At 43.7% G+C, this 20838-nt stretch overlaps 1 protein-coding gene across 15 annotated transcripts in view; it reads right to left on the bottom strand.

Moving 5' to 3' along the window:
- Nucleotides 1–1049: 1049 nt before the first annotated feature.
- LOC108152321 (hepatic leukemia factor) overlaps nt 1050–20838 on the bottom strand; it is a 44754-nt gene continuing 24965 nt past the window's right edge. The window contains exons 2-7 of one of the 15 annotated variants that reach the window (XM_017281557.2): nt 18953–20585; nt 7183–7224; nt 5005–5150; nt 4406–4631; nt 3409–3665; nt 1050–3319 (exon numbers count right to left, since the gene is read on the bottom strand). In XM_017281557.2, coding sequence (XP_017137046.1) covers nt 3233–3319; nt 3409–3665; nt 4406–4631; nt 5005–5150; nt 7183–7224; nt 18953–20270 — 2076 coding nt within the window. In that variant the 5' untranslated portion in view covers nt 20271–20585 and the 3' untranslated portion in view covers nt 1050–3232. Of the gene's footprint in view, nt 3320–3408; nt 3666–4405; nt 4632–4995; nt 5151–7182; nt 7225–13308; nt 14445–15214; nt 16582–18952; nt 20586–20838 lie in introns of those variants that run through there. The other 14 variants (XM_017281562.2, XM_017281556.2, XM_017281559.2 and 11 more) reach the window with 14 other exon arrangements.

Consider the following 20838-nt stretch of genomic DNA (forward strand, 5'->3'; position numbering starts at 1 on the left):
AGAGTGTGGTGTGGTGTGGTTTGAGGGGATGGCTATCAGTGTCTGTGTCTGTGTAGGGGTAAGGGGAGGGGGAGGGGGTTGTACTACTGCCCAGGCCTCGAATATAAGCAAAAAAATATCAAATCATTTCAACTGTTTTTCACCTCTACGCGCAATTATCATTAAATCTTCTTAGACATAAATATTTGTATATAAATATAACATGATTTTTGTTTCGTTTTGTTTTTGTTTTGTTGTACAAATATGTAGCAATTGCTTGAATCTGCTTAGTGGTATAGTTAATGGGGTCTCAAGTCCACTATTTTTTTTGTTCGAGCTATCAATCAATTAACGTTAATCGTTAATCGTTTATCAATTATCGTTTATCATTTATCATTATCGTATCGTATAGACTTTTGTGTGTGTCTCTGTGTGTGTCTGTCTGTGTGTGTCTGTCAAATCTTTCAACAACCGAAGCTCAAAACATTGCAAAATGTCACCCATCTCTTTTTGTATCTTTTTTTTGTGGGATTCTTTCTTTCTGTTTGATTATTATTAGTACATATTATTATTATTAATATTCATTTGTGTGGTTTGTTCTTTTTTGTCTCTAGGTGGTCTCATAGCAGTGCAAAAGGCTTTTTAGTTTTTCGGGGGCTCTCTTTGTCTCAAGGAGGAACGAATGGTGAGGGAAGGGGGACTGGGGACTGTGGGGCGAACGACTCCTTTCTGGCTAAATCTCTAGGTTCATATTGCTATATATAATGCTATATATAGATCATCTATATAATCTGTGTAGTTCTTGCGTTCTATCGTTAGGGTTAGTTTCGGTTACGGCATGGGGTTTATTTCTCTAACTCTGTCTTGAGATCCTTGTATTCATTTAGATACACACTAACAATGAAGGGATGGCTGTGTGGATCTGTGTGTCTGAGTTGTGATGGATAGATAGATAGATATTAAGATAGATAGTTGGGTGGATGGGTAGAAGGATGGGATAGGAAAAACCAAAAAAATAAACGAATTTTCAATATTTAAAAGCAACGCTTAGATTTTTATTATTACTCAAATGTTGTTTTTGTTTTCTTTTTAGCTTTTTGTTATGCTCAATCTTTGCTTTTGTTTGTTGTTTCTTTTGAATGGTTTTGCACATTTCTCCATAGAATAAATAAAACTTATTGAAATTTGTAAAGAAAAAGTGCTTAATGGAACTTAATTAGATTTCTGTTTCTCGTCTCTTCTCGTCTCTTCCCATTTTAGCTTCCGTTTTTTCTCCTTTTTGCTGAATATAAAACTTAAATTTCGTTTTCTTTTTGTAATTGTAATTGTTGTAGTTCTTGTTGTTGTTTTTTTTTTTGTGGATTTTTCATATATATTTGCTTAAGTCTCTAGATATTTTGTATGCAGGTAAATGTAACTCAAAGGTATAACAAACAATAATAATCATAATAATAATAATAATAATTAATAAACTTAACTAGGAAATTGTTTTGTTTTGCTTGTTTATCGTAACATAATTAATTAGTTTAAAAAAAAAAGTTGTTTTGTTTTTATATATTTTATATTTGTTGTTTTGTTTTGTTTTGTTTTAAGATCTTGCAAAATCACACCAAAAGAAATAGCATTTATTTTTCTTGTATACAAATGAATAAAATTGTTTTAAAACTAAAAGTAGGAAAAGTAGTGAACAAAAATTAAGTGAAGTGGGGGGATGGATGGATGGATGGATGGATGGATGTATGTGTGTGTGTGTGTGGGGGTATGACGATGTGTGTTAGTACGAGTAGTACGAGAGTACAGTACGCCCTCTCTATGTTTAACCAGCTGACTATGTCTGGGTTAGTTCTTGGGGGGGGATTACTGTAGAGGTTACTGTAGTATCAACAAATTAACAACGAAAACTATTTCCATTTCCATTTCTAGTTTTTTGTTTTTGTTTTTTTTTTCTTTTTTTTTCTTTCTTCTTTTTGCACTAGTTCTGCACTGTCCGTCCCTGTCGTGCGTCTGTCTGTCTGTGTGTCTCTCTCTCTCTCTCTCTCTTGCTCGCTCTGTGCTGCATGTTCTTCTTCCTCTTTTTTTGTCCATTTTGTAGATTGGTTTTTTAATGTTTTTTCTTTGTTTAGGTTTATATAAAAAAAAAAATCATAGCTCACTTAACAACTAAACAGCTGCCAAGTGCCCGGCAACTGAGGAGGGAAGTTCTTTGCTCATTTCTAAATGGTTTTTCTCTTAGCTTTTCCTTTTTTGTGTTCTCTTTTTTTTTGTTTGTTTTTGTTTTTTTTTGTGGGTTTTCATTTTGCAATTTTCTTTATACAAGTTTTTCTTAGGCTTTTTATGGTTTTTGCTTTTGCTTTTGCATTTGCTTTCGTTTTGAGTTTGATTAAAAAAAAAAAAAAGCCAACGAAATTATTTACAATATGATTTTTTGTTGGTGCGTGTCGTGTTGTTGTTGTTGTTGTTGTTGTTGTTGTTGCTTTGAGGGTTCTCTCTTCTCCTTTTTCTTCTCCTTTGCTCTGTCAAAAGCTAAACTTAACCGAAAAACTAATTACAAAAACATATGAATAGTAAGAAAGTAGAATGAAGGAGGGGGCTGTGGAGAAATTAGTTGGAGAAAGTGGGAGGCGAAGGCAGAAGAAAATGTTTCTCATAAAACTAGTCTACAAAACTATCAAACAATTTAAAATGTAACAATTTTAGGGTCGGCTTCTATGTGTGTGTCTGTGTGTGTGTTCGTGTGTGGTGTAGGATGCTCGGAAGTAGGCTACGGTAAAGGCAAAAAGCTGCGGCTGCGGCTGCGGAGCTTTCGGAGAGCTTTTTGCGCTCTGACTTTCTTTTGGGCTACTCTAAAAAACTGTATGCTTACATTTCTTCGTTTCTTCGTTTTTTGTTTTAAGTGTTTTAAGCACAAAAAATAAATATTTTTAAGCGGAGCTTGCCGCTGCTCTCTGTAGGTATTTCTGTGTGTGTGTATAGGTGTGAGGGGTGTGTATGTGTGTGTGTTTGCTTACTAATATATATATATATTTCTGTATAGTATATATATGTATATATATATATATATATATATTATATTTAGTGTAGGTTTCATGTCTGCTTTTACTAAACATTATTAGTAGTGGTTTTATCATAATTACTCGTATGATTATTGTTATTTTATCAATTATCATTAATCATTTATCATTTATCAATTATCAATTATCATTATTTAATTGTTGTGGTGTCCTCAGGCCAAGTCACAAAATTGTATTTATCATTACACATCTTGGAATTTCGATAGACGTGCACGCAAGTCCATGTTCTCCTGTTTCAACTGCTCCACCTCCTGATGTAATGTTGCATTCTGTCGGGGAAGAAGCGACACATGGTTAGATATGATGGATATACCCTTTGGATGGATTATAACTTAGAGATCGGGGTATTTATACTCACTTCCTTCTCCAAATAGCGTGCTCGCATCGCGATTTGATTCTCCTTCTGGCGCCGGGCATCGCGGGATCGCTTCGCCGCAATGTTGTTCTTTCGCCGACGGGCCCAGTACTTGTCGTCCTTGAGCTCATCTGGAACGAATTGTTTGCGTGACTTTTTGATCATCGGCTGGGGCTTGAGCTCCTCGTCGGAGAAGGCTCGGGTGCGCGGATCGAAGTCACGGCCCGATGATGCAAACGAAAATGCTGGAATATCAAATACTAAATGTTAACAATGTTTCACAGACTGTTCGTGCTAAATGAAAATCATAAAAATCAACCTCAAAATTAACCAACAGAAAAGTTTAATCGAAAAAATTTACTTATTTTTTTTTCTTTTTTTTTTTACATTTTTGCACAAATTGGAATGGGAATCATTGAGTGAATCATTGAGAGACGACAGATCGATCTCTCTCGGTTTCTGTATCTGTATCTCTATCTTTAACATTTAGCATTTGATAAGACATTTCTTTTTCGGGTAACTTAAATTAAAATTTACTTATACGGGTCTCAATTATAATTTAAGTTAAGAGAGCAATGTCCATTCCATTTGTGTTTAAACATGTTTAAAATTAACAACAACAATATGTCAAGCAGATTCACAAATAACGAAAGCGATTGTCGATTCTCGGTCTTCGATTCTCGATTCTCGGTCCTCGATTCTCGATTCTCGGTCCTCGATTCTCGATTCCCGATAACAATAATGATGGAGGTTTTGATAACATTCGATTTGGATATCCAGAAATTTGTTCTATTGCGATTTAAATACCGATAATTTACCGATTTCGATTGCATTCCCGATTGTCGAAGACTGTCGTGGGTTTCTTTTTTTTTTTGATTATTTTGTCGATTTTGATTATGATTTCTATTGCAATCTCAAATGAAAATATCGACAGTGCAATAACTCGATAGCTCGATAACTCGACAACTCGATGGACTCCATCATTTGCACATTTACTTACTTGACTCGGCCGGCGATGGCGGATTTAGCGTGTCGGGACTAATGCAATCGGATGGCGATGGCGACCGTTCCCGCTTTGTGGTTATGTGGCCCAGGCCGAGCGACAGGCCCGCTGCGTGGCCCAGCGAATCGGAACGGTGGCCCAGACCACTTGAGTGTCCCAAATGGGTGCCGGGCAGGCCATCAGGTATGTTGTTCTCCGACAGGAATTCATCTAAGTCGGCGTACTGCAGAACGGCGCCGGGGAATGGAAAGAAGAAGGGGAAAGCAATGAAAAACCACAAAAAAAAACATATAAACGAGGATCGGATGGATCGGTTGGATCGGTCGGATCGATCGGTTCGATTAGTCACACAATCACTGAGCTCTGATGATGAGAACATTATTCTCGCACTAAGTAAGCAATCGATAACATTCACGTTAACTGTTTCGCTGTGTCTTGTCATGACTGTACTTGTGGGTGGAGTGCATGTGTGTCTGTGGATGTGTGTGTGCATGTGTATTGATTGGTTGATTGTCGAGTTGTTGTACGAAAGAGAGAGAGAGAGAGAGAGACGCAGCCACTACGCAGCGATGAAGAATGATACTAACTTGTGTTACCTTGAGGTCGGCATCGTAGGGCAGTGTCTTGTCCCAAAGGTTTGGGCCAAGAAACGCCGTCTGTGCCTCGACATTCCAGATGTCGCCCTCCTCCTTGTACTTGTCATCCGGACAGATGATTTCTTTGCTATTCGATGTGGATTTGCCTGCAAACAAAAGATAGAAACAGTGTACTTTGATTAGTCAAACGAACCAAACGATAAGATTTCGATGAGTGTTTGATTTATTAAGTGGGTCAATCTATCCATTATATAAACCATTTACGTTCTTTTGGACACAGTTTAACAGAAAAGCCTGGGAACAACATTTCCCGAGCATTATTTCCGCAAATTTCCGCATGCAGCAGCGACCATAAAAACGGGTTACAGGCAAACAAACACAAACAAAAAAAAAACACTACAAAACCAACAAGCACACAAATCAAACAAAACACACACACACACAAGACAAAGAGAAAGAGACAGGGAGACAGACAGCCGCCGCTGAAGAGGAAGCAGCAGATACTCGTATAATATACAACAAAAAGCGAAAGTGAAACTTTTTCAGCTGTTTTCAAACTGATTTTTATCGCCAGCCAAAACAAAAAAAAAAAACTAAAAACTCACTCAGCAGAAAGAAAGAAAAGAAAGAGCCGCAAAATGCAAAAGCTTTTAGCGCAGCGGCAGAGGCAGAGGCAGGCGCAGGCATAGGCGCAGGGATAGGCAGGCCTTCAATGTTGTAAGCGCTGCTGCTGCGGCTGCCAAGGCTGCGCAGAAGCCGATAAGACTTCGGCTTAAGCTCTGCTCGCTGCTCGCTGCTCCTCTGCTCTCGTTGTCACGTCAATCACTCACTTCCCCTCTCCTCTCATAGAAAGCACTCTCTCAACGCGCTGCCGCTGCCGCTGCTGGCTGAAGCTCTAGCGTCTGCCTAGACGCTGCGCATGCGCAGCAGAGCATGATCTTTCTCTCCCTCCTCCCTCCCCTTTTCTTTGATTTCTTTCATTTCTTCCACGAGAGGTTCGGGGGGCGGGGAGGGGGGCGAGCAGAGCAGCCAAAAACGAGTTTTCTGGCCACAGACAGTAACAGAAACCAGTTGCCGTCTTTGGTTTCGGCTCGCAATAGTTTCCGCTTTCTTATTCACTCTCACTTTCATTTGCAAATGCTTTTTTTTTTTACTGTTGTTGCTTGTGCTTGTGCTTTTTGCATTACCGACTATTGCGAAATTTTATGCCATTTTGTGGCTAGCCCCGACCAGGCCCCAGGCCCCTCCGCGGCTCCTTCTTTCTGCTGCCGCATCCATTGCTTCTCCAAACACATTTCTGGTCTGTGCAATGAAGTAATATCTTTTCTTTTTTTGCCGTTCGATGTGCTCACCAAAGCGTAAGTGAAAATGCTCAACTGTGTCTGTGTATCTGTGTGTATCTATGTGGGTGCTTGGGGTTGTCTGAGTGTGAAGTAATATCTGCAGTGTTGGAGAAAATTAGGACTTGAAAATCTGCAAATGCAATGACCAGGCAGGCGGCACACGAGCCCACGAGTCCACGGGCCCACGAGGCGTATGGGTAACTCCGTTTTTTGCTGCTGGTGCCAGTCTTTGGCCTTTTAATTAGACACTTGTTGTTGGTGTGTTGTTGCCCCCGGCTTGTTCCCCGGATGATGTTCGATTGGGGGGCTTAGGTGGGAGGGAGTCTCGGTGGAGGACATGGGTTTTTAATGAAAGTTGTGGCTGATTTAAACGATTTAAAGGTTGTTTAAGGAGTGGAAATGGTTATATTAGCGAAATACTTTGGTTAAATGGAAAGTAATGTGCTTAAGGCTTTGGCTAAGCCTGTCCTCAACTTGTTTAACCGCAAAATATTCCACAATTATGACAGCATTTCAGTCAATATTTCTTGCTTTCTGTCTAAAAATTTTGATGATCAAAACTGGTAAATAATAAAACAACTTAGCCTCTAATCATGCACAACAAAACAAATACAAATTCTCAAAACATATGCAAAACAAAAGCACATAAAAGTCAGTCAAAAAACCAACAACAAAAAAAAGTGGAGAAAAACTTTCAATGAAACAAAACGCAAGACAATAAAACTTAAGTCAAAGACAACGAAATATAATGTCATGAATTATGATGAAAAAGAAAACAAAAACGAAATAAAAGAATAACACGAAAAAAAAAAACCAAAAACCAAAACCAAATTACCGTTTGCTTTGCAAATAAAACCCAAAAATGGTGATTTCCTGCCTGTAAAACAGAAGAAAAGGAGAAAGAAAAGATAGATAGATGGTAGAATAGAGATACAATATTGATTCTTTCAAGAAACAAAAAACAAAGAACAAGAGCAACTCGAACAAAAGCACAGCACAAACGTATACTACAGCAGAAGATAGATACAAAGATACGCATGCAAGCCAAAGATACAGATAAGGACATAAAGGACAGCAAATTAAATTAAGAATGGAAGATCCCACCCCACCTCACGCCTCACATCCCATCACAGATACAGATTGAAGAACCCTCCAAATGAGATACTTCTTCAGGCATGCCACAGATGATTTTGACTTTTGTTTCTCAAAATTGGGCTAAGATCCGATCCGATCCGATCGCAGAAATAAATTCAAGAAGGATGCAAACGAGCTGCCCCATCCCTTTCCATCCCTTCCACAGCTACAGATACAGATACTTTTACTTTTATTCCGTCTTATTCCATCTCAATTTATGTCTCTTTTCTCGGTTTACTTTCACTGTCATCAACATTCATTCGTTGATTTGTGTCTCGAGCAGGAATCCCATCGATGGGGTTTATTTTTAGAAGCAAAACCCCAAACAGGAATCCTCTTCTTGCCTCGACGTTTCTGTTTCAGTTTCGGTTTCGGTTTCTCTTGCCATTTTTTAAGTGGGTCAAGCGATTTTTTGTTTCTGTGTCATCACTGCTCTCGGAGCCCTCGCACCTTCTTTTTTTTCCAGTTTAAATTTTATTTTACCTTTTCTGGTTGCTGGCTGCGGGTTTTTTTGTATTTCTCCTTTGTTGGACCCAACGAAATTTCTCATTTTTGGTAATTAAAATAATTTGCATAATTTTCGTGACTATTTCACTTTCATTAGAAAGGGAGAGGGACAGCGATCAGAAATGGGAGAGAGACAGACAGATAGATAGAAACAGAGACAAAGAGCCACGGGCCTACGACAACATATTTATTGTTTCTCTGGTGAAACGCTCGCACGCACACGCACACGATCATCGCTATCTCGCTCACTCGTCCGCTCTGTGTCGCTGTGTGAAGTTCTCTTTTTGGTCATAATAATAATCATAATACTATGATTATTATAGTGGCATTATTATCTTTCTGTAAATTGTTGGTTTTCTGGCCTTTGTTGTGTTAATGGCTGGCCACAATTTTTAGTGGACCATGGTCCGTGGTCCGTGGTCCGTGGGTTGTCTTTCTGCTGGAATTAAACTTTCACTTTTTGTTGTTGTTGTTGTTGTTTCGGTAGTTTTTGGGGTTTTACTTAGTATGAAGCTGCGTTAATTTGGTTCGTATTTTGGGTTTAAGTGACTCTGATTTAGATCGATGGTTGGCTCTGCATTTGCCACATGTGTGGAATATTTTGGATAATACTCGTCTGTTTGTGTTCCTCCTGCAGCGTTTCCTTACTCTTTACTCCATTTCTCTTATCTCGAGTGTTCAATAAAGCAATTAAATTTTGGATGCCATATCACATCCGTCTCTGCCTGTCTGACATCCACCTGCCCCTCAGAGCTCTTGCTCTTGCCCTGCCCGCCCCAAAGGCGAAATGAAAGTGAGAGTGCTCACAGCGAAAAACCCAACAAAAACGAGTCTTAAATCTTGAGCCCCCCCCCCCTCTTCCCGGCCCCAAAAATGTACCCCAAAAGCGCACTCATTCAGAAACCAGTTTGAAATACGCAAACCCCGTAATGGCCAAAACCGAATCGAGTTCTCCGAGTAAGAAATGTAGAACAAAACAAGAGAGAAGACAGAAGAGAAGAGTAGCGCGAGGCGACATTGAACTAAATATAGAACTCAATTTATGACAATTTATTCCACGCAAAAGTTTGCCAAGAAGCTCCGCTCCACCACTTCCAGCAGAAGAGTACTTTGTGCTCGGCCATGCCGTAAAGCAGCCAGAAGGAGAATAAGAAATTATGCAATTTTCTTTTTGCACAACAGCAAAAGAAAGTCTAGGGGAGACTTCGAAGATCGAAGCCTTATATACCCTCACAGATCAATCGATCGTTATTCGATAGAGAATATCTTTAGGAATACACTCTAAAGGGGGGTGCTATAGATGATCTATAGACATAGATATATCTCTGCTTTGGCAAACCCTTCCGTGTAATCGTTGGACCCTCGGCAAGAGGAAAGAGTAAAGCAAACCCATGCGGTCGGATCGCTTCCGAGCCGCGCTGCTGTCTCGCGCTGTCCGCCCCTTTCACCTGTCTGTCGTGCGCACTCTCTTTCTCTCTCTCTCTCTCTCTCTCTGTCTCTGTCTCTGCTTTGACTCGGAATCTCTGCGCATGCGTCGCTGTCGCTGTCGCGGCTGCTGTTGCTGCCAGCGCCGCTGTCGATGGCGCAACTGTGACGAGAGTTTTTGTTGTTGCTTTTGCTTTTGCTTTTGTCGCTTCAGTGCTTCGTTGTATTACATCGTTGTGTGTGCTCGATTGTACATCGCACTCTTTTTTTTATGGTTTGTTGTTGTTGCGATTGTTGTAGTGATTGCTGTTGCCGTTGTTGTTGTTGTTGTTGTTGTTGGTGAAGTGCAGAAAGTGTAACACTTTCGATTGTTGCGCTGTCTCTTGTGTTTGCATTGCATTCATTCCGCATTTGCGCTCATTTGCATTTGCGAGTTGTTTTTTCTTTTCTTTTCTTTCATTTCTTCTTCTGCCTTTCTGTTGTTGTTGTTGTTGTCTGTTTGCTTTATGCCTTCTACCGCTCTTTTATTTTACGTGAAAATTAATTATGTGTGGGAAAATGTGCGGGACATTTGGATTTCCGGGTTGTTAGCATGAAGAAGAGGCAGCGGGTGGGGGGGGGGCCTAGAGCCTACCATTCGGGAGATTGGCTAAAAATATTCCAAAGCCCGTTTCAAACTTCCTAGATGATCTGCCTGGCTATCCCCCCAGGGATCATTCTTCATAGTCCCTTGAGAATGGATATTCGGGATATTCCATCTATAATTTCCTTACGCCTTGGAAAACTCCCCATTAATCTTGAAATTATGAAAGCTTTTCCTCAATTCCGTGTTGGCAAATCTGTTCGGCTCTATAATTTCATACCCCCCCTCACTCGCTGTCCCTCTCTCTCTCTCTCTCTCTCTCTGGCCTTAAAAGCAATTTCCCTAACGGCAGGCAGACAGGCAGACCGCTTTCTTTGTGATTACGAAATGAATAGAAAATTATGCCAAAGCAGCGAAATATTTTGCAATAGTTTAATTGGCCAACACACACTCACTCTCGGGCGGTGGAAAAACTGTCCGCAGCGAAAGTGAAAATGAAAAGGAAAACCCCACAGACAGTGCTGTGCTGTGCTGTGCGACACACATAGCGGTGGCAGTGCCTTTTCCATTCAACCCATTAGCCCAATTTCTGTGGCTGTTTTGAAAGAAAGCCATGCCGCCGAGCAGAGCAGAGCAGTTAATTAGCAGCAAAAATAAGGAAGCAAAACCGATAATCATACGGTATCGTGTTGGCTCTATGAAATTATAGACTCGGGCCACAAACCTGCAACACGAACGGGCAGAGCGAGGCACAAGCCAGAGATCGGAGACATCGAAACCTAAATACAAAAGCGCTTCAAATATGCAGAGCACGCTGGAGCTGGAGCCGCGCCAGGAGAGAAAGAGACAGAGACAGAGAGAGAGAGGCGTAGTGGAGGGGCGTGGTTCGCCGTAAAAGCGTAATCAAAACACGGTTTATTCAATCAAAGTGCTTCTGGTCTTTTGTGCCTCTTGCGACGACGTGTGAAACAGATCGCTCATACGCCTCGTGGTGCACGGCGAAAAGCTCTCTTCCACAAGCCACAAGCCACAAGCCACACACCACACACAGCACACACTTTCACTGATTCAAGTTTCTCACTTCGGGCAGGCAGCCCAGCAATTCGCACGTTTTACCGTTGCTCCGTTGCCTCTGCCGCGATTGCGCAACCCGCAACGCGACCAGCGACTCGCCTTCATGAGGCGTGCGCATGAGAGTAGTGTCATAGCCACGAAAAATTGGCAGCAGCAATCTCTCGTGTGCCCGTTTGGCCAAGACGAGTAGCCGCCTTTGATTGAAATAACTGTAATACGTTGCATTTTGGCAGGCCCCCTATCTGGGTGAGTGTGTGACGGTGACGGTGGCGGTGACGGTGACGGTGACGCCTCTTGCCCCATCCGCCTTTTGACATGTCTCCGCGTTGTGCCTCCAATGCGACTCGAAGGCCTCTGCCGCCCGGGCGATAGCTTAAACAAAAGGAAGTCATGAATGGCCAGATTATGATGGCAGTAAACCAACCACCGAGCACCGAGCACCGAGCACCGACCACGGAACACGGGCACACGAGTCGAATGGCAGAACGATAGAATGGGGCTTTGATAGTAAAAAAAAAAAGACACTGCTGTGGGGGTCAGGGAAATGGAATTGGAAGCGATGTTTGGGGAAGAAAGAGATGCCATTCCTAATAACATTGGGAGCTCCATCCATCTGCACATTTATACAAATACATATACGATATATGTATGCATGTATTTGTCGGACTTGGATTTTTGGCAACTTTCCAAATTGTACATTTTTGATTAAGATAAAATTATATTTATTTCCCACTCTTTTGGAACCCTTCAGCATTTCTTCTCTCTGTTTCTCTCTCTCTCTCTCTGTGTGTGTGTGTCTTTTTGTCTCTGTTTTATTTCAAAAAGAAGAGCCAACAAAGTCAACAAAAAACTACCAAAAATAAAAGCAAAAGAAAGACAGAAATGAATTTAAAAACTGCCGAAAAAGTGAAAGTTAATTTTTTTTTTTTTTTTTTTTTTGGTGATGTTGCTAAGCCGGCAGAGCGCCAGCAGAGCGGCTGGAGTCAGGCATCGGCTCTGCTGTGCTGTGCCTCCAATGAAAGTAAAAACTTGACGCGTTTTTCGGCAGCTAAAGAGGCAGCAGCTTTTTATCAGTTTTGATATTGTCCGCCTGGACACATATAAATTATGCCGCCACAATGTCACACAGAAACAGAAACAGCAGCAGAGGAGACACAAAAAATTGCCCTTTTGTTGGGCTTGTCGCTTTTTTTTGGCAGATCAACTTTGGCCAACAACAACAGGCAGCAGGCAACAGCAACAAAAGGCCAAATACAGAAAGACCGGGCGGGCGGGTGCTCGGGCGGTCTCGGGCTCTTAAATACATTATAATAAAAACAAAAGTCGCTTGGAATATTTATACATGAACAGTATCTATATGGAAAGCACCCGAAAAGTCAGAAACGAAAGTTGTCTGGAAATGTCGCGCTCTGAACAACTTGTTGCCGGAGGTGCCCAGGCCGCATGGCCGCATGGCCGCTTGGCCGCTTGGCCCTTGCCTCGAGTTGGGAGTTGAAGTTGAAAGCAAAAGTGATTGTGAAATGCCAGAGTCAGACACAGACACAGAGTCCGAAAGGTTTGAAAGTTTAGACACTGTTCGAGTGGTGGTGGGGGGGACGGGGACACGGACCTACCCCACGCGGAAATGTCAGAGCACACTCGACACTCGACACTGAACCCATAGAGCAGCAGCCACCGCCACAGCCACCGCCAGTGCCAGTGCCACCTTTTGCCTGTCATAAGCCTCCTGTCTCTTCAATTAGTCAGAGCCCCAAATATAAAGAAGGGGTAGTGCAGCTGCAGCTGCAACATGTGCCCCCTTGTGGCGCTGGCGCTGGCTCTGGCGCGAATCGATGTAAGCCGACTCGCACACTACATCAGGGTCGTTGGATCGTTGGGTGCTTGGGGTGCTGCTGCCTTGGGAGGGGGCGAGAATAATTAGTCGAGCATATACAATCAATTTGTGGACGAGTGAGAGACAAGGAAATGAACTTAAGGTCAAAACCTGCCACTGTCAGCAACATGTTGTTGCAGCACGGGGCGGAGCGGGCGTGCATCGTGTAATTATCCAAGTTTTGTCTTCTTAATAGAAAGATTAGTGTGCACAAAATCCTCTTAGAAGATGATGCATTGCTAATGAGGAACATTTGTAAGGATTTTCCCTTCTGAAGTGGGAATTTCATCATTATTTCGAATGGGCTTTATGGGCTGCCCCATGCCCCATGCCCCATTTGTGGCACATAAAATTGTTATCCATACCATTTAAATAGTTGGCGTGTTGCTTCCACAATTGTTGCACCTGGAATTGTGTCCAGCGATTGTTCTCGTCGCTGGTGGCACCACCTCCTGCTCCTCCGCCAGCATTGCTGTTGCTGTTGGTGTTGTTGTTGTTGGTGTTGGTGTTGGGAGTGTTACTATTGTTGCTGTTGTTGTTGCTGCTGTTGTTAATCACACCCACTAAACTGTTGACCAAACTATTCTCATGCGCCTGCTGTTGCTGTGCCACCGTTGAGGCGGTGTTAACAGTGGGCGTGGCTGTGGTGAGATTTGCATTTGGTGTTGTTGGATTGTTGTTGTTGTTGTTGCTATTATTGGTGTTGTTGTTGTTGAGGGAGGCATGATTGTTGATTATAATATTGAGATTGTTATGGTTAAGAATGGTGTTGGTGTTTGCACTACTGTTGTTATTGTTGTTGTTGTTGTTTGTGGCATGTTGCAGACTGTTGGCTGCGACTGCCACAACAGCCGCCGCTGCATTCACATTCACATGCGCCAAATGCTGCAGATGATGCTGCAACAATTGCGTGGGCGGCGGCAGTGTTCCTCCATTGGCAACATTGTTTCCGTTGGTGAGATTGTTGGTGAGATTGTTGAGCAGTTGCTGCTGCTGTTGCTGTTGTTGTTGCTGCTGGTGCTGTTGGTGTTGCATGCTGCCGCGTAGCAGATTGTTGTTGCATCCATTGTTGAGATTCTGATTGTTGTTGGAGTTATTGTTGCTCCCATTACTGTTGCTGTTGTTGGAATTATTGTTTGTGTTGCCAGCCAGCAAATGCGGCAGATTGTGCACCACTTGCAGGGGCAGGCTACTCAGCGGTGGCAAGGCCGCCGTCTGCGCCATGTTGCCCAGCAATTGTTGTTGCTGGTGTTGCTGCTGCTGCTGTTGTTGCTGCTGCTGCTGCTGTTGCTGCTGTTGTTGTTGCAACAACTGCAGTTGATTCTGTTGGTGTTGCAGGCCATGCTGCTGCTGCTGTTGTTGCTGTTGCAGGGCCAATGCTGGCGGGGGCATTTGATAGTCCATTCTCATTGCTGAGATCACAATTTGCTTGAGTTTTGTTGTTAAATTTAGTTTATACGATTTACACTATATTTTTTTGTTTCAATTTCTCAGAGGCATAGGCATTGTTGTTGCTTCTGCTGCGCCTGCTGTTAATTGAATTAATTTTAAACTCTTAAAAAAATAGTTCAGGTAAAACTGATTTCTAATGTGTAAAAAAAAATGCACACATAAAAAACAAACAAAAAAATAATAATTTTAGAACAGCTTTTTATCGCACGCGCTGTGTGTCTTCTTTCGCCCCCTTTCTCGCCCCCGCTTCTGATTCTTCTGCGACGATCACCGCACTTTAACCACAGCTACAACAACACAACCAAAGCCAATCAACCCGAGCAGAATAGAGCAGGGCAGAGCAGATCAGAGCGGAGCGGAGCAGGGCAGAGAAGAGCAGGGCAGGGCAGCTTTTGAGCGCCTTCAAAGCTCTCTCGCAAGCGGCACACACGCAAACGCAAAGTTCTGAGCGCTCTTTGTCTTAGTTTTGGTTGTTTTTCCTCGCTCTTGCTCTCTGTTTTTGCTTTTTCGCATTCGCAATTCTTCTATTGTTTGTTTTGTTTGCTTTTTCTATTATTACTACGCCTCCTGCCCGCCGCTTCAGCTGTATTTCGTTGTCAACTATTCCGCGTACTTATAGTTATCGTTGCTGTTGCTATTGTTGTTGTTGTTGCTTCTGTCTGGGGTCTAGGCACTGGGCACTGGGTTTCGGTTCGGCTCGGATCGGTTCTCGCTGCCGATGAGAAAAGTTTGACCTTGAATTTGCAGCAACAACAGCAATAGTAATAGCAAAAACCTAAGCAATACTATATACTATGCGGTTTTTTTTTGTGTTTGTGTTTTTTGTTTTTTTGTTTTGCCAGTTGTCGTCGCACTTATTCTGCTGGTTGTAGTTGTTGTAGCTGTGGTTGTTGTTGGGGATGGCAGCTAGCGTTTTTTTTATATGAATTCCCTCTGCTTTTTTACGAGTCAATAAATATAGATATATTTCTTTTTCTTTTCTTTTTTTATTATATTTGATATTTTGTATTTATTCTATGACAGTATGTATTTCGCATCTCTCTTTGGACACTTTGTTGTAGGCTCGCTCACTTTTCGTTAAAGATACAAGAAATTCTATATTTTACACTGCACTACAAATAAATTGCAATCCAGGCGGGAGGATCGGGCGGGAGGATCTCCTTTGGCCAGCACAGCTTCGGGGAGGGGGGCAAACGAAAGTTCACAAGTTCGCACGATTTCGAGTTCGAATTCGAAAGCTAAGGCCGTGCTAAAGACGAAGACACGCGTCGTATATTTTGTTGTATTTTATGGGTTTTTCGGCTCGTTTGCATCTGTGTGCAGAGAGTGAGTGTGCGGTGCGGTGCGGTGCGATGCGATGCGGTGCGGGGGGGGTACGGTACGGTTGCGGGTTGGTGGTCTTCCGTTTTTGGGTTTTCAGTTTTGGGTAGCGCCGTAGAGACCGAGAAACGAACCGGTGCCGCCGGACTGCGAACGCTGAGTGAACGCGCGCGGCGTCGCCAGGCCAGCCTCATGCAACGCAGCTTCGATGGTGGGGATGGGGACCCCCGACGCCCCGCCCTCTCCCCCTTACAGAGGAGAAGCAGCAGCAGCAGTAACCGAAATGTTGCGACTGCGCAGCCAACGTCAAAGCCAAACTTGAAACCGAAAGCATAAAAGCGGCAGTCGCAGCTCTGCTCCCGCTTTCTCACTCTCTCTCTCTCCCTCTGTCGCTTTTTTGCGCATTCTCCGCCTGTTTACTTTCTTTCGTGCAGCGCAGCCTGCCAAACTTCGGGTCTGCGTTCCATCTCTGTCTTTCTGCCTTCGTGCGCTTCGCCACGCTTCGTGTGAGCTGCGCTGCCGCTGCACTAGATGCGGAAGCGTAGATTTTCCACACGCGCATGCCAGGCAGCAGCAGCGACGCCAGCGCCGGCGCCAGCGCCAAAGCTAGCGTAAGCGTAAGCGAAAGCGTCAGCGGCAGCAGCAGCTTTGTTTTGAGTGAGATGAGCCGCCAAAGCTTTCGCTGCGTTCGAGTGAATGTGAACGCTTTTTGCAAGCTTGCCAAGCCCTCCCACATTTTCCCCGCCCACGATGGATGATACGAATACGAATGAAAAGCTTACCAGCCAAAAAACAACACACAAATGTTTCAAAATTCACAAAAAACAAGAGCCATTCCAGAATTTTTCAAGTCGATTGAAGCTTACCTGGAAATGAAATAAAACAGAGAAATAGTTAGAAATTGTCCGCTTGGAGAATCATTGGAAAATTTATAGAATAACGATCGTTGCAGTCAAGGCTGGCAGATATATATATACATATAAATACTATATGTATTTTCCCATGCATGGGGGGCCCACCCACAGGCCGCTAAAACTGTCATTTATCCATTTTACTCGCAGCTTTCCCCACACTCGGAGCCCACACGAATCTGCCCGTACAAATTATTATTCATTCTGCCTTTAAAAGGTCATTTCCAGTGGATTCAATACAGCACAAATTTCACCGCTCAAATGATGAATAGAATGGGCGAACAGGAGGCGGTGGCAGGGGGGAGGGGGGAGGGGGGAGGGGCGCACAGTAGGTGCAGTCCACCCACATTTGCCATTCATTAGGCATATGCATATTTCCATCACTTGCCATCAAAAATCTCATCAGCCTAATTCCGAAATCTAATCAAACCGAATGCATCATCCAACTGACCTCAGCGTGAAAGGAACAAAAAAAATGGAAATGCAAAATGGAAATGGAAAATGCTGGTGGCAGCCTAGTCGCGCTTTTCAAAGGGAAACCAACTAAAAAATACAAAAAAAAAAAAGGACCACCAAAATTTGTGCCAAATGCATTGACAAAGTAGATCAAAAAGCGCTGAAAGGGCCAGAGAAAGGATCAAATACAATCAAAACAAAATAAAAACAAAAACAAAACAGAAAAGCCAAGTCTTTTATGGCACAGACCGTTTCAAATGTCAGGTGTACATTCCATATAATTCTCATTAAATGGAAAATTTAATGGAATATCAAATAATTTTCCAGCACTAATTGCCAGCCATAAAATACAATGATGTTGGAATAGAAAAAAACACAGAGGGAGACAGGCAGACACCGATCGAATAGAGAGAGAGACAGAGAGAGACTGATAACAAATTGAATTACAACGCAGTTTGTCATAGGTCGCCAGAAAGTCTTATCACACGAAAAGAAAATAAATGAAAGGTTCTTTGAGTTGAACAAATAACGAAAATCTCATTGCGGTAGGGCAATGAGGCAGACATTGGACCTGACAAACGCTTTAAAAAATTCCAAAAATACAGATACATATCTGCAGTGACAGTCGCAGATACATGTGCCTGCATCTGTATCTGTATCTGTATCTATATCTGTATTTCGTTTCGCATTCGATCCAGACGACAGACGACAGACGACGTCAGTCCACTCACGTGTGCGCCGCAAGCTTTCTTGACTTTGAGCTGGAAATGCGCAAAGTTGTACGCCGCTGACGTCCGATGACATCAGCTATTGGAATGAAAGGGATGGATGGGATGGGTGGATGGATAGACGGAAAGGGGGGTGGTGTGGGGGTTGCAGTTAGAGACAGACAGCGAGGGTGTGGGAGCAGGAGAGCGACATCTACTTTGTAGAGTGTGTGGAATTCTCGGGATCTCCCCAATGGAAAATTTTCGCAAAAGAAACTGAAACATTCAGTATATTTTGAGCACCTTAAAACTTGTATATGGACATTCCTATTATTTCTGTGTATTAGGGGGTCTCATTGGAGCTGCTTTTAACCACAGTTTGCCATTAAACGATACATTTCTCTCCCTATGGCTTAAAGGATTTTCCACCATGCCGAAAAAAACAATAAAAGTCTCTTAAAACTAATTTCTAACATATATTCTATACAATTGACATATTATTTCATTAGCTTTGATCTGAAAACTTATTAAAATTAGCAAAAGTTCATGTTTTCGGTATTTCTTGGTATTTTTATGGTCATCCTTCCCTTACTATTTTCTCCTAGAAGAAAGATGTGATGCTTGATCTAAGTTTCTCCTCAAAGTCTCTCTAACAGATTGAACTATCTGAAGAAAATACCAGAAAATTGGCCCAATCTCTGTTAAAGGTATATTCCTTAACCTGTATTAAGCCAAGAAATATCTGTGCCGTGCGACAGAGGTTTAAATTTCCTTTTTAAAAATTATAACCATTTTACAGAGACATCGATGCACAAAATAGATCAGAAATTCGCGTCAATATATGGCCTTGAGTTTCCCTGAAATCTGAGCTTGAATTTGAATTGATCTCCGCGAAAACCACGTGTACTTTTTCTCCGTGCAAAGGCCTTGGTTTATTGCAAAAACCTCGAAAACGAATCGAACTTAGAACCAATTATAGGGCTAATCAAGAGCTACTTAATATTAGAAAGATCATTTAGAAAATGCGTCTTATTTTAACCTTTTTAGCACTTGCAATGCGTACATCTGGGAAACACCCATACAGATATCTGTATATTTGTGCAGAGATATTCCCAATCAATGCCAATCCCGATCCCTTGCAATCGCCTTCGATCGCCTCTCACCTGAGCTAGATGGCTGAAATCTCGCCTTGAGGCTGTTCAAATGGTTCTGATGCTCGTTGGCAATCACTGCCGCTGCCACTGCATTTGCCACATGATCCACGGAGGACACATTAGTGTTGGCGTTGGGGTTGCTGCTGCTGTTGTTGTTGCTGTTGCTACTATTTTGACTGGCCACCACATTGCTGTTGGGATTGAGGGCTCCCGCTGCTGGAGTGTTGCTGCTGGAGCTATTGGAGCTCGCATTGACGACGGCCTGACCGCCACCAGCAACATTGGCAGCCGCGGCCGCAGCTGCTGCTGCCACATTGCAGCCGGCAGCGGCCACTGCTGCTGCTGCTGCCGCCCCATTCCCCTGGGGATCCATGAAGGCGCTCCGCTGGTAGTGGGGGTTCTCCTGGTAGAGCCTCTGGTACGTGAGCGTCGGCAGGGTCCACGAGTTGTTGCTCTTGTAGTGGAAATTTCCGGTTCCGAAGATGGAGTGGGTGCTGCCGCTTCCACTTCCGCTGTTGCTGTTGTTGGGGGCGGGGGCTGCCGCTGCCGAGGAGAGGGTGTGGGCCAGTTGGGCGGCGTGATGTTGTTGCTGTTGGGCGTGTTGCTGCTGCTGTTGCTGTTGCTGGTGATGATGTTGTTGCTGCTGCTGTTGCTGCTGTGGGTGGGTGTGGTGCGGGTGCTGGTGCGAGTGGGGGTGTGGATGCGCTGGGTGGCTATGGGGCGGTCCATGGGGAGGTCCATGAGGCGGTCCATGGGGATGGTGCTGCTGCTGCTGGGCAGCGGCATGCTGTTGAGCGTGATGTGTGTGTTGTTGCTGCTGGATCTGCGCGGCAGCCACAGCGGCAGCATGTTGCTGGTGTGCATGCGCCTGCTGCTGCTGCTGTAAATGTTGCTGCTGTTGCTGTTGCTGCTGTTGCTGCTGCTGGTGGTGCAACGCTGCCGTCTGTTGCTGCTGCTGCAGGGCCCAGGCATTCAAGCCACTGGTGCTGCCACTGGCACTGCCACTGGCACCGCCTCCACCGCCAGCGCCCTCTGCACTGCTCTTGCCCGAATCATTGCTGCTGACGCTGCTGCGATGGTTATCCAGGGTGCCCGTCGATCCGGTGAGGCTGCCATCGTTGCCACTGTCGCTGTTGCCGCTGCTATTGTTGCCACTGCTGCTGCTGCTGCTGTTGTTGTTGTTGTTGCTGCTGCTGGGGGCCCCGCCACTGGCCACGGCCGCAGCGGCAGCCACCTGAGAGTTGAGCTGCTGGAAGTACTGCGACAGTGTGGCATTGGTATGCTCCTGGGCAAAGAAGCTGGCGCACGAGTTCGTATCCGACGACATGATCACTAATCACTGATTACTGATCACTGATTATTGATCTCTGATCACTAATCACTGGAATGTGTGGCCTATCTGATGCTTTAGCTGGGACTATCACTGGGTTCTGTCACTGCTTTTCGATTGTTAAAGCCTGTGGGCTGTGGGCTGTGGGCTTAGGTGATCACCTCCTTGTGCTGGACGCTATTGTAGCTGAACCTTGGGCCACGGCCGATAGTTGTGCGCATTGTTAGCCAACACTGGTATTCGTTCACTGTGGTTTCGTTAAGTTTATGTCTTGGTTTGGTTTGGCTTTTGTTCAGCTCTGAAAATAGTGCGCTTTCATTTTGAAAACTCAAATTAGATTCATTCCGGTGTTTCTCTCTCTCTCTCTATCTGTGCTCTCTGTTTAGCCAATTGTCGGGAATGATCATGAGGTGTGGCAGTGTTGGGTGATGATTCAGTGATTCGCTGATGATTGCTGATCGATTAAAGATCGCTTCGATAGATTGATTATGTGTGTGTTTGTGTGTGTCCAACTGAATGATTGCGATTGTTGTTTGTGTGATAATGGAATGCACTTTGATTTTGA

Source organism: Drosophila miranda, chromosome XR (assembly GCF_003369915.1).
Source record: "Drosophila miranda strain MSH22 chromosome XR, D.miranda_PacBio2.1, whole genome shotgun sequence".
NCBI classification, from domain to species: Eukaryota; Metazoa; Arthropoda; class Insecta; order Diptera; family Drosophilidae; genus Drosophila; species Drosophila miranda.